Source organism: Anser brachyrhynchus, assembly GCF_964034855.1.
Source record: "Anser brachyrhynchus genome assembly, chromosome: 15".
Lineage (NCBI taxonomy): Eukaryota > Metazoa > Chordata > Aves > Anseriformes > Anatidae > Anser > Anser brachyrhynchus.
Window position 1 is genome coordinate 835,648 of NC_137733.1, and position 14,175 is coordinate 849,822.

At 44.3% G+C, this 14,175-nt stretch overlaps 1 protein-coding gene across 3 annotated transcripts in view; it reads right to left on the reverse strand.

The window, feature by feature from the left end:
* Nucleotides 1-589: 589 nt before the first annotated feature.
* CLEC16A (C-type lectin domain containing 16A) overlaps nt 590-14,175 on the reverse strand; it is a 109,725-nt gene continuing 96,139 nt past the window's right edge. Inside the window, exons 24-26 of one of the 3 annotated variants that reach the window (XR_013939716.1) lie at nt 3,435-13,680; nt 1,897-3,274; nt 590-992 (exon numbers count right to left, since the gene is read on the reverse strand). Coding sequence is in view for 1 of the 3 variants with exons in the window: in XM_080556938.1 (XP_080413064.1) it covers nt 3,247-3,274 (28 nt within the window). In the remaining 2 variants the exon portion in view is untranslated. Of the gene's footprint in view, nt 13,681-14,175 lie in introns of all 3 variants that reach the window. The other 2 variants (XR_013939717.1, XM_080556938.1) reach the window with 2 other exon arrangements.

Genomic DNA, 14,175 nt, shown 5'->3' on the forward strand with positions numbered 1-14,175 from the left:
CTTTGCATGGCTGTGATCTATGTCACATTAAACAGCCCTCCACAGCTCTACATAACCTTTACTGATTAAAAGGGATAGAAAAGTGCTTTCAGCTGAAGGGTTAAAGTCTGCCCATGCCTGCTTATGCAGCAAGATAAAACAGTCTCTGTTCCTTGCCCTTTAAACAGCAAACGCAAGACAGTGAGGTCTATTTTCTTTTTTTTTTTTTTTTAACTGACATCAGACTTTGCTTTTTCTCAGGGAAGTTCAGCACTGACTTTGAGCCAATAGGGCCTTGCTGGGCAGCTGCCAGATGACCATATCACCTTTCAAAAAAGGTTTCCCTTTCCAGTTATCTCTGTTATTTACAGATGAAAATCAATGGATACAAAAAAACTCAGGGGAAAAGGGAGGGGTAGTGTCAGGCTACTTGGGTCTTCATTCAATTACTGCCTGATAGAGAAATATTTGCCAAGGTCTCTTTGAATAGCTTTTAAAAAAAGCTTCCAGTATGGGGGGGGGGAGGGTGGAGAAAAGTCCATTATTCACAGATCTGGCAGCCTGGAGATAAGGAAGAAGCTTTAATTTCAGAACCAAAGGACACTCAGTCTTAAAGCCACCTACTCTAATTTGGAAACTGAGAGGGGAGATTTTGTTTGCTTTTTATTCATTTCTGGAAATGTTAGCTTATTTTAGAAAGAGTGCCTAGGATGGAAAAACAGCTGGAAGAGAAATCCATTGAAGGCAGATTTGTGATTCCATGGCATGGCCAGGAAATTTTGGTGGAACTGCTCCTCTACTTTAAATGAGACAGCTGTTTGCACATTGCAGAACGTTGCCGAAGTGCATTGCTTTCTTGTTTTGGTTTCTAAGACGAAAGTGTACATTATTGTGCTGCCTCATCCTCCTCCTGTTCCTGCCATGAAGGTTTCAGAGGGTTGGTCAACCCCAATCCAGTCTGCTACAAGGCTCTAAATAGTGGATTTGTCTGCTGCCTTCAGCCCCTTGGAGACCTGCAGTTGTGAAGAGAGGGGAAAGTACTCCGTCATTCTCTACCTGTCCCCTCTCAGAAGGAAAAACGAAAAACAGATCAGCTTAGCTGTGCTTGGCATGAGCCACCTTGTACCTGAGTGGCAACAACCAGCACCTGTCTAGCTGTTATCCAGCTGTAGGACATGCTGCCAGCAAGCTCAGGAAAGGCAGGTGAAGATGGTGGGGAGTGCTGAGGGTGCGTTTTGGGGTGGCTTTTTTGACATACGCATGTATGTGCATGCATGGTGACAGTATGAGGGTGAACTGCTGAGACAGGCAGGGAGGTAAAGGTATGTCTGTAGGGGTTTGCAGAAGATTTGCAAAGCTGGGAAATGCAGGACAAATCATTGAAGATGCAGTTTTGCAAGGTCTGCTATAATGGCACAGCTACTTTCCCATCGCACTCGTCACCCACAAGTAACAGAGCTCTGTTTCTTTCTTAATTAGTCTGGAAAAAATAATGATCCATCACTTTAACTTGCTGTATTACATCTTCTGCTGATAAACAAAAGATTGACTACTTGGGGAACAGCACCAGTGACAACTGACTTATTTCAGTAATCATAAAGAGATAAAAATTAAAAACTAGCACTCAAAGCAGGTTCAGCGCAGATCACTTCAATATGCCTATTTTAGGAGCCCAAGAAATCCTCATTTGCCATCACAAGCAATTAGTCTTGGAATCAGCAGAAACATTAGCTAACACTACACTTGAAAAGCCTGGAATCCACCAATTTTCTCTATGATGCTAGATTTAGATTCCCATGCTTTTACATCATAAGACAGAAATTAAAAGCAAACATCAGAAACAGAGCCATGGAATGATCAACAATATTTCTGTTAAAGGCACAAAAGTCCAACAGAAGCAAAATTTCAACATTTTACCATGTAAGTCTTGATTTAGCCAGTTATCCAGAAAACAATAAAATGTATTGTCATTGTAAATGGCAATGACCTTTTCATAGCAACCTGTAGCTCAGTTATCTTGCTTTGCAAGTACAAGGGAAAAGTGGCAAAGCAGATATAACATGGTGGTAATTAACAGCAGGTTTGCAGGTTAAAACTCCCAACCCCAGTAAACAAGGTTTGCATTTTTAATTTGAATGCTAAAGCTCTTTGCTCATTAAACTACTTTTAGAGTTAATTAAACCACTGTAACATCAATTATTGAGTCAAACCAGGCAGTTTCTGGGTTTGGACAAGTCTAGAATTCTTTCATTTGCAGGGAAAAAAAGCAGAATCAAAAGAACCCATCCATGCAGCTGCTTTGCATCATCTCCTGGAACAAGTAGGAAGGAGCAGCCCTCTGCCCTCCCCAGATCTCTCTTATTCCAGTGACTACTGGTTGTTCAGTGGGAGCTTTCCACAGAGACTGGCCTCTGGTCATGTCCAACCCATTTTTTTTGCCAGCAATTGAACAGAATAATGCCTTTCTGCAGCCAGGTCTTCGGCCAGTCAGGCCCAGAGCCTTGGTGACATCTTAAGTGTATTGAATTTAAATCTTGCTGAGAATTTTGTATATTATTCATGAGAACAGATAGATTTTTTCAGTCACACCCAAATGTTATTATTATGCACATATTTATTGCCTCTTGTTCCAAAGCACGTTAAAATTGAGAAGAACTGAAGCACGGAGAAGTATGGCAGTAGCAGGTCCTTTCTTCCTCTCACCATATATTATGCATGTTTGGTTTTTCCTAGCTTACATCAGGCAAATCAAAAAGACTTTTACACAATTTATGTTCATGCTTTCCTCTCACAGGACGAGGTTTCCATTCTCACAAGATGCTTTAATAAAACATCGTACAGGATAAGAAATACAGGCCTATGAAGTGAGAGTACTGCAGAATTGGGGTCCCTACTTTCAAAACTGAGCCCAAATGTGTGATCCTGCTGAACTATTGTTTAGCCCAGGAGATGCTCCAGCTCCAGAGATCACTTTTGGCTTTACTTGTACACATTTTAAAGACAGGGTGCTGAGTTCAGCAGCTCTTCAGACAGTGCTGGATCTGGATCTGACTCTTAGTGTGGGATTCTTGCAGAGTTCTGAATTACAGCTAATGCTGTCAGGGTAGCAGATGTAGAGTATTTCTAGCTAGCCACAGGTGGATTCACTCCTCTGGAGCATTTGGTTCCCTCTGATCTGTTATTCATCAACCATTTCCCAGAAGGAGGTTGTCTTCATTCAGAGAAGCCTTCTCCTCACCACTTTTGCTTCATTGTTTCACCTAAAGCTTATCTAGGCATTCTCATAATGAGGTGGCTGAAAAAAAAAGATAAAGATGTGTGTTTTGACATCAAAAGAGGTCCGCCTTTTTATTCCATAAGAAAAGTTTTTATTTATTTAAACCCTATGGAAAGATTTAAAATTCCAATTTCTGCCTTAGAGCTCAAGAAGAGTTCTGTTTAAGGCAGCACCCTACCATTCCTTGCAGCAGGGAAAGGCAGGGAGTCCAAGAACCTGAAAGTGAAACTCATGGCCTCGTGAGAATTTAACTGAGTCCACAGGGCTGCAGCTCTCACGAACCAATGAAGAGAAACAGAGGCATTTACTAGAACAGCATCACGCTGGTTTTGAAGAGCCACACATATACAAAACAGCTGCAAGGCTCACACGTCTTTCCACTCCAAAGCTGCTCAGTGGCAACAGAAAGGAACACCTTGAATCAATTGGAGGGGAAGAAAAGAAATGTTCAGTAGAAAGAAAAAGAAAAGAAAAAGAAAAAGAAAAAGAAAAAGAAAAAGAAAAAGGAAAAGGAAAAGGAAAAGGAAAAGGAAAAGGAAAAGGAAAAGGAAAAAAAAAGAAAAAGGAGAAGAAAAACCTTAATTTTGGGAAAAGATTCTGTACTGCTATAGCCTTGCGTGGGTGCTGACAGAGAAGGGTGTTACAATTTGCAGTGACATAACTCCAGCATCGAGATCAGTTCAGCTGCACCAAAGGCACAACCCTGCCTGCACGCATCAGTTTGGTTACCAGCAGCCTGCACGAGAGGGGGGCTGTTCTGCAACCCCCAACATGGCTGCTGTTTATATCAGAGTTAAAGCAGCATAACTACAAGCGTGGCAAGGGACATGATTAAGAGTGGCTTTCTGCTGGCTTAATTGGATCCAGGCTACAGCACTGAAACCACACTGCTGAAAATCCTGCCTTCTTTCTTGTCCAGTGCTGGCTTCCCACTGAGTGCCCTAATGCTGATGGCCCACCAGCTCTGACAATAACACAGCACTGCAAACCACCCCTGAGCTTGCCCTGTAGGAAGTTGCTCCACCATCTAGGACCACACCGGATACTCAGCAGAAAGAAGGGAGAACTTTATCCATTTGTTACAAAAAAAGCATTAAGCACAGTTTACCTGCATGGTGCTAAAAGCCTGGCCTGTAATCACAGAACCTGTGTTATTCTACTGGGGTGTACTCAGCCCATGCTGCTACTCCTGCATGTACAGTTTTGCAAAATATTCCTATGACCTGCTGTAGCATGGCCCAGGGTGCTCTGTCCTTCCAAACACCCTGGGACTGGATCTGTGGGCAGCGTGGAGCTAGAAACACTGCTGAGGCTCAGAGGGAAAGGTTTGAATGTAACTGCATGACTCAGTCCCGCTGGCTGCATTAGCACCGAGATGAGTGTTTGCAAAATAATCGGTTTTGCACTTGAAACTGAGGCCCTGGGCTGAGCTCCCTGTGCCTGCCTGCCAGCGTCTTCCCTCTCTGGACTCTTCCTCATCCTCGGCAGAGCAAACCGAACCAAAGCAAAAAGGAGAAGAGTACAGACTTGGCTCTGATGCTGCATGCAGTGACTCAAAAATCAGGCGTTCTGCTTTCTTCTTCCCCCCAGCCCCTCCCTTTCCCTCATTCCAGGCATTTAGAAGAAATAAACATTTTGTATGATCTGAGCCTTTGTTTTGAATGGGAAGGATACTGTCATCAAACTGTCAAGGAGAGCTTGCGAGCACAGTTGTGATCACTCACCAGTGCAAATCCCACAGATCTGCTCAGCAACTTGCATATGACTTCAGACCAAGAACAGAAATCCTGTCTCTTGGTACAGGGACATTTATAACAATAAAAACAAAAGGAAGCTACAGCCCACAATAGTGGTGCACATACCAAGTGCTGATGAGGACTAAACCATAGCTCTGAAGGCTCCCTTTAAACTGGAAGTTGATGCAGTAACCATGAACTGAATGATAAGTTTGCACTACAGAGGCAGCAGAAAGCAGCAGCAGCTGAGACCATAGCTTAGAGAAAGCATGTGCCTAGTGTACAGGGCTGGGGTGTGCTGAGAGCTTTGAGCAAGATTTAACGGAAGTTGATGTGAACCTCAGCCAAGATGCTGTGGTCTTGTTGCCTGTCCCTCCTGCCCCATCCCTCTCTCACGCCAGCAGTAAAGTTCACGTGGCTCTATAGTAAAAAGATTTGGCGAAGAAAGAAAAAATACATTATTTTGTGTGTGTGTGTGTGTGTGTTTTTCTTCCAGTTAGAGTTCAGGCAGATCAGCTCCCTGAACACATTCACTACAGTCAAGGAGAAACATTACCAACGCAAAGGAGAGGAGGAGCAGGGCTGGGCAGAAGGGGCTGCCAGGACCCACTGCAGACCAGCTGAAGCTGATGTGGCATCATGCTGCTGTCACCTGATCCTGCTTTATTCACAGAATGGAGGTGTTAAAACTTTTTTGTCAATAAGAAGGTTCACGACATCATTTCCTCAGTTATTTGCACCCTTCTGAAAACAACAACAACAAGACAAATCTTGAATGTTGCCAATCCCCAAAGGCTCAAGGCAGGTGGCATTCCCCTTATAGACTATGTCTTCAGACCCTCCAGGCTGAGGGCAGACATGCCTTTCCTCTGTGCTGTATCAGCGATATCTCTCGATACCAAATAGACAGTGATGTGAGGGGAGAAGAATTTCTGCTATGGGAAGATGACATCTAGCCAGAGAATGTCCAAAGCTTGGAAGCCAGTTCTTAGGAAACAGGCTGTGAGACATGGAAGAGGTCAAAAAAAGCTTGTCAAACACACATCAAGAAAGCAAAAAATAAAAATGTGGTTGACAGAAAGTGGACATGTCTTGATAGGCCACTCTTGAAGGTGGAAAATGATTGCTGGCTGGCCAGCCAGGTCCTAGAGCAACAGCCAAAACAAATGAAGGAGATTCCCACTTTATAAAAGCTGAGGCTGGGTGGAAATCTGCACAGCCACACCTGGAAAACCACACCTGGAAAAAGCAAGCTTCAGGCCTGCCATCCCACCAATGCAACTATGTCCTCAGTCCCAACATATTCGAGATTGTGACAATGTCTTCCTTGCTAAGTGTATTTCCCATCAAACACAAAACAAACAAAAAACCTGTCTGAAGAGGACCAAATGGTAAAGGCAAGACAGCCTGTAACATACAGGTGAAACAGGGGGAGAAAACATCCTTCTCTACAAGGTTTTCATACACTGAGCATCAGACTGTCAAGAACTGGGATTGCTGTAAGATAGTCTGCAGTAAATCCAAACACTTCATGCTGCCTCCTTCGATTTGGTATTCTTCATTTCCCATTTTGTTGTCTCCACGGCATTATCAGCTGGAAACAGACACGCTTGATGGTTTCTGAGACCTCAGATTCCATTATTCTGTCACAGCACTTACTAATTATAAATGCTTTGCCAAATATCTGATGTTTTCACTGGCTGAAAGCCCATGTTTAATGGGCTGATAAAGAACAAGTGCTGTCAGAGAATGGCATGTGATTGGTTACATGGGGCAACTGAAACCGTGCCCTCAGGAGGTGCCTGCCTGAGCAAACAGCATAAATGAACCTTTCCTGGGTGAGAAGCTGAATGAATGCTTCTCCAAGAAGAGATTTTCATGTTTAGCTATTCCAAATACTACTAAGACTTCTCCTTCCAAGCTGAAAATTGAACATCTATGCATGTTGCTCTCCCAGGACTGCTCTGACCTGTCTTCAGTGGCTAGAAGACAAGCCAGCAAACAGTCCAAGTGAGTTAGGCTCCAAGATGAATCTGTGTTTTGCACAAAATCTGTTTTTCCCTTTACAAAAAAAAGGGACAAAAGATAATGTGATGGTGTCCTTGAGCTTTGAGTACTTTTCGGTTTTAGAATTAAATCCTTTCTGGAAAACCATGTCAAAGTACATTAACTAAACGAGGGGTTGAAGTGAGAGAGCAGAAGACAAAACAGCTCAAATAAGATGGTGAGCAGCAAGATAACTTAAGAGAGCAGCTCAAGGATGTCAGTGGTATCAAAGGGTTGTTCTCTGAAATGCTTCAGCAGCTGTGCTGGCTTTAGCAATTTGTTGGCTTTCTTCACTTTGCTGTTTCATTTTTCAAAAATCCTTGTGCTGGTGTAAAGAGGAAGATAGTGAATGACTTTAGTACATCTGGCTCCTAGATTCCCTGGGCCTTCATCCTCTGAACTCTCCCAACTGCTAAAAATGCCCTTTTCTCAGCTACTGTTGATTGCACAGATATAATGGTTTTAATCTGACATAGCAGCTGAGCAGATGTTCATTCAGTAGTCTGATGGCAGGCGTTTGTAGGGAGATTTCCAGAAGAACCAAGTAACCTTTTTCCTTGAAATCAAACAATGTCTTGTTCCTAATAAAAATCACTTATTTCTCAAACTTTCTTCCATGAAGTCTTCACTTCTGTTGTACCAGATTCAGAAAGTTAATGCTGCAGAGATGGAGTGGGGAGAAAGCAAGGCAAAAAACTATACCTCGTCCTGTCACTCAAGCTCACCAGAGGCTTCTAGGAACTGTGTGAGTGATCAGAGAACTGCAGCAGAAGCAATAGTATGGGTGTGCTCTGGAAATGAATAAACACCAGAGCTGGGTTTCTAGACACAGTCAGTTCCTGACTTTTCCTGTTGTTGATTCTGTTCCTTAGACCTTTCCAGTTATTTATCATTCATCTTACTTGCCATCTCACTCATCTTCTTTTTGTAGTGTCTTCTCAGAAATCTAGTGTTTTGTTCTGTTCTGACAGGGGTGAGAAAGGGAACAGAAGCTACCACCACCTGGAGGTTGGTAAGTAATCTCTCTAAGGTAAGGTTATCAATCTGGGGTTTACAGACATTTTGTAGGGCTGTCCTAGTATTAGATGGAACATTATCAACCCAATTCTGTTCATGATACTAAGGTTTAATCCTTTAACCTGTGCCAAGTATCACCACATCAGCATGCAGCATCATATAAATGTGGAAGTAACTTCTGTGAAGTCCGTTTAATATAATCAGCCAAAGTGAGCACCGACATAACTCATCCAGGCTAGCTAATAAAAAAAAGTCTCCATCTACTTTGTTTGGAATTGAAACACCACTTTGAAAAGGAACAAATATATGTTATAATACACCGTCAAAAATGGTTTAACAAAAAGTGCAACTACAAACTAAAATAACTTTGCCATGACATACCTATTGCAGTGGTGGGTATGCTAGAGCACGGTGCAGAGGGGCTCACCCACCTGCTGTGCCTATGTTTTGAGCCACTAGCATCAGCAGGAAGCTGAAGGGTGGTTGATCAGAATAACAACTTGTAGTAGTGGAGCCAACTCTAGGTTCAAACTCAGGTAACACTTCAAAGTCTGTTTAACACTGACTTCAGTAAAATCACTGAAGTGAAAGAGTAGTTTCACTTTTCATTCTCCGGGCTCAGCTGTAATACTCACTGCCTGGGAGGAGCTCAGTTTCTATTTCCCAGCAAGAGCCTCTTCTCCCTTAGGTTTCCTGCACTCCATCAAGGATTGTTTCCAGACTGAAGGATTCTTAAACATTTCCACAAACAGTCCCCACCTCCTCCAGAAAAGCAAAGACAGGACATAAAACTGTTAGAGATCATCCAAAGGAGGGGAACAAAGCTGTGAAAGGGCCTGGAGGGCAAGGTGTATGAGGAGCGGCTGAGGTCCCTGGGTTTGTTCAGCCCTGAGCAGAGCAGGCTGAGGGGAGGCCTCATGGCAGCCTGCAGCTCCCTCACGAGGGGAGCGCAGAGGGGTGGGTGCTGAGTTCTGCTCTCTGGGGACAGCGACAGAGCCCGAGGGAACAGCATGGAGCTGGGACAGGGGAGGTGTTAGGGAAAAGTTCTTTACCAAGAGGGTGGCCGGGCACTGGGACAGGCTCCCCAGGGCAGTGGGCATGGCACTGAGCCTGTCAGAGGTCAAGAAGCATTTGGACACCACTCTCAGACACACAGTCTGATTTTGGGGTGGTGATGAGAGATGAGGAAAAGGCTGAGGTGCTTAATGTCTTCTTTGCCTCAGTCTTTAGCGGCAAGACCAGTTGTTCTCTGGATACCCAGTACCCTGAGCTGGTGGAAGGGGATGGGGAGCAGGATGTGGCCCTCACAATCCACGATGAAATGGTTGGTGACCAGCTACAGCACTTGGCTATACGCAAGTCGATGGGGCCAGATGGGATCCACTCGAGGGTACTGAGAGAACTGGCAGCAGAGCTGGCCAAGCAGCTTTCCATCATTTATCAGCAGTCCTGGCTATCGGGGGAGGTCCCAGTCGACTGGTGGCTAGCAAATGTGACGCCCATCTACAAGAGGGGCCGGAGGGTAGACCCGGGAAACTATAGGCCTGTTAGTTTGACCTCAGTGCCAGGGAAGCTCATGGAGCAGATTATCTTGAGTGTCATCACATGGCACTTGCAGGGCAAGCGGGCGATCAGGCCCAGTCAGCATGGGTTTATGAAAGGCAGGTCCTGTTTGATGAACCTGATCTCCTTCTATGACAAAGTGACGCGCTTGGTGGATGAGGGAAAAGCTGTGGATGTGGTCTACCTTGACTTCAGTAAGGCTTTTGACACCGTTTCCCACAGCATTCTCCTCAAGAAACTGGCTGCTCGTGGCTTGGACTGGCTTACGCTTTGTTGGGTTAAAAACTGGCTGCTGGGTAACTGGGCCCAAAGAGTCGTGGTGAATGGAGTCAAATCCAGTTGGAGGCCGGTCATTAGTGGCGTCCCCCAGGGCTCAGTACTGGGGCCAGTCCTCTTTAATATCTTTATCGATGATCTGGATGAGGGGATCGAGTGCACCCTCAGTAAGTTTGCAGACGACACCAAGTTAGGTGCGTGTGTCGATCTGCTCGAGGGTAGGAAGGCTCTGCAGGAGGATCTGGATAGGCTGGACCGATGGGCTGAGGTCAACTGCATGAAGTTCAACAAGGCCAAGTGCCGGGTCCTGCATCTGGGGCGTAACAACCCCAAGCAGAGCTACAGGCTGGGAGATGAGTGGCTGGAAAGCTGCCTGGCAGAGAAGGACCTGGGAGTACTGGTTGATAGTCAGCTGAATATGAGCCAGCAGTGTGCTCAGGTGGCCAAGAAGGCCAACAGCATCCTGGCTTGCATAAGAAGCAGTGTGGCCAGCAGGACTAGGGAAGTGATTTTCCCCGTGTACTCGGCTCTGGTGAGGCCGCACCTCAAGTACTGTGTTCAGTTTTGGGCCCCTCGCTACAAGAAGGACATGGAGGTGCTCGAGCGAGTCCAGAGAAGGGCAACGAAGCTGGTGAGGGGTCTGGAGAACAAGTCTTACGAGGAGCGGCTGGGGAAGCTGGGATTGTTCAGCCTGGAGAAGAGGAGGCTCAGGGGCGACGCTATTGCACTCTACAGGTACCTTAAAGGAGGCTGTAGTGAGGTGGGGGTTGATCTATTCTCCCACGTGCCTGGTGACAGGATGAGGGGGAATAGGCTAAAGTTGCGCCAGGGGAGGTTTAGGTTGGATATTAGGAAGAACTTCTTTACTGAAACGGTTGTTAGGCATTAGAATGGGCTGCCCAGGAAAGTGGTTGAGTCACCATCCCTGGAGGTCTTTAAAAGACGTTTAGATGTAGAGCTTAGTGATATGGTTTAGTGGAGGACTTGTTAGTGTTGAGTCAGAAGTTGGACTTGGTGATCTTGGAGGTCTCTTCCAACCTAGATGATTCTGTGATTCCGTGAGCCAGGGGTTGATCCCTGTGGGTCTCTTCCATCTCAGGATATTCTATGATCTGCATCTATTCTTGTTTACAGTGGACAAATGGCTGCAAGGGCATTCCTTCACAGCAGTTATTCAGACCAACAAGTCAGTTTTAAATGTTTAAACACACATTCTGTGCTTTTCTTAAACAGTGTAAAGCGCACAATTTGTGATGGGAAACCACAGACTTTCATGACATAAGCACTGTGTCCAAAGGTCACTGGCAGGGAACGCATAAAACAGACTTTATTTTTCCCCTACCAACTGTATCCAGGCTACTTCAGAATGCAAAAGTCCTGGTATTTTAGTGCTGGACACTATGTATTTAAGCTAAATTTGCATCTTTTTTTTTTTTCCCCTCACTGACGGAATAAGCCTGACAAAAATACTACCAAGAATTCCACGCAAGTTACTTCCTTTCCTTTTTTTTTTTTTCCCTGATGTTTTACTTTTCTGCACTTTCAAATCCGCCTCATGTCCACCAGAACTGGTTGTAACACAACCACATGAAGAGTTGCATCAGTATGTATGAGGTTGTAGAAAACTGTAAGGTAAAGGCAGAAGCAAATGACTTCTTAAATTTATTTATTTATTTATTTATTTTAACAAGGAAAAACATATGAAGCTACATACTCCTGATTGCACTTTAAATTTAAGCTTCTGCCTGACTAACTTGACATTAAATATCCATCTCTGGAACACAAACAGCAGGACAGTCACCCACAGGAGGAACTTGCAGTTTGTTCCACTGATGGACAAAAAAAGGATGATTAGATACTTTTTCCGTTAAAAAATGGTTTGGGGTTTCTTAATCGATTTATCTTGGCAGGACAAGGAGTCTGTAGTGGGTATACTGTCTTTACTTTAAAAAAACACTTTTTTCTTTTCCTCTTTTCCACAGAAAATCATATGAAGGATTAAAAAAAACCTTTTGGCTTTTTATCTAAGAAATGGCTATGGCCTAAACCAATAAGTGAGCTTAAAATTAGTGCTTCTAATGTGACCACTGAGGCATTTCAGACTTAATTACATCTGAAGCAGACTTAACCACCCATTTCTATCCAGTTTCACACAAACGATAATAGCCCTTCTAGCCGCACGGCAACACTACAGTTAACCACATCCTAGAGGAGCTGGAAAAGAAAAAAAGCAGGGGAAAAAAAAAAAACAGAAAAAAAAAAAACAGACTCTAGAGTTATCTGTCCAGGCTCCCTGATCGCTCTGGCAGCTCTCCCTGCTGCAATAAGGATGAGAACCGTTCCTCTGGGGTCAGTGTTGCCCTGCACCAGATACCTGAAGCAGGTAATACTCCCCTTCCTCACGCAGCTTCCCACTTCAGCTCTTGTTGGCTTAGATGTAACAGAAGTCGGAGATGCGAAGAGAACATTCCTGAGGCTGTATGTACACATGTGCTTAGGATAACCCTTATTAGTCTTCTACTTAAACAGTATTTTTACTTTAAAAATCTGTGCAGATTTTACTGCGAGGACCAAAAAAACACACTACCCCAAGGCAAAAATGGTGTTGTTAAAGTTAGTTCACTGCTATAAACGCAAACGACTGACACCTATTAATGAGAAGTATAAATGGTGAAGTTAGTGTCCCCACAGAAATCTCACCCCTGGACCTCCTGTTAGAGGCCAGCCACAGCAATGTGGAAGTATTTCTGTGGTGTGGCTGCACCGCTCCAGGGATGCTGCTCTGGGACAGGGAACAAATCCTGTTCCTGCCTCCATCAGTTTCATCTTTCTTTGAGTGCATCAGTGAATGAGAGAGAGAAAAAATACTTTTTACACACTTAGATCCTGTAATCAGCAGGGCTATAAGCAGACTTACTCGTTAGCCAAATAGCCAAGATACTCTGCAGACTCAAAGCCTTTGTGGTAGGATAAAATTCCAGGACTTTCTTTGCGTGGTAGGTGGTACAATTCAGGATGCCCTTGCCTTGCTACTCAGCACTAAGATGCTCTCACACAGGCAGATAATTACCTCTCATTTTACAAATGATCTCCACTGCATAACGTTCAAAGCACACAACTTCCAACCACCTTCCTACTAGTATGTCTTCCAGACCGGCTCTGGCAGCAGCATGGAGCAACGAGCCGCCCTGTTTGCTCCAGGATTGCAGAAAGTTCATTAAAAGCCACATACTTATTTTCTGCCTTGTAGATACTGCTTTTTTGTTTGTTTGTTTGTTTTTCTTGGATTAAGCAGGCTGAATTACAGATTTCCAATCTGATCTGTTTCTTCACTGCCTGCTTTAACATAAAGAACAGGACTTCACAGTGGATGCTGAGCTGAGGAACCATCCTCTCAGGTCTCTGGCACTGGAGCAAAGAAACTAGCAAAATATGGTGCAGCTGTTCCTTCTTGCCTGCCAGGTAAGAGCTGCTAGAGATCTTGGTTCACTAAACAAGTGATTAGTGGATTTACCACCTAAAAATAAAACCAAAATATCCTGCAGGAACATGTTGCTGTGCAGACGGATCTGAAATTGCTCCAAAACGAAGCCTGAGCACGCTGAACTGAACACACCCACAGGGCTGGAGCTCTCGCCCAGTCGCAGGGTGTCGGAGCAGAGTTGCAGGTTTATAAGGTGGATGCAGCTGCAGATCTAACGCCCGGTGCAAGTTATCTTTACAAAGGCCCAGCTCAGAGTTGTAGGAGCATGTCCCAGCCTTCTGGTTTCAGGCTTTTATTTAATGCTGAAATTAGAGGAAAAAAACAAACAAAACAACAACAACAACAAACTCAACACACAACAGTCAGTAACTGACCTAACTACTCAAGCCTGAGCTGAATCTCCAACACCAATGGAGGCAGCATGTTTTGTTTGTACTGCAATATCTGAAAATTGTCTATTTGGAGAGCAAACCCTATTTTAATTCTCAGGGTTGAGAAATCCTGTGGTTTTCATTTCTATTGTTTCCTTAATCTACAAGTAATTCAGAGAAACGACTGCTCCATGTACATGACAATAGTAAGTGCCAACACTGACATGCCCTTGGCAGAAACAAATTGTCTGTATGTCTGCTTCTCAATTTCCTGCCCCCCTACAAGGTTCTCTTTGGAGAGTAGGTAGAGCCTACTGAACTCTGAAAGACACATGCCTCTGCTCTGGTTGGATAGAAGAATTAACTTCTTACAAGACATCCAGCAGTGTTTTTGTGCTAAGGAAGGTTTGCATGTAAATTTGCTCA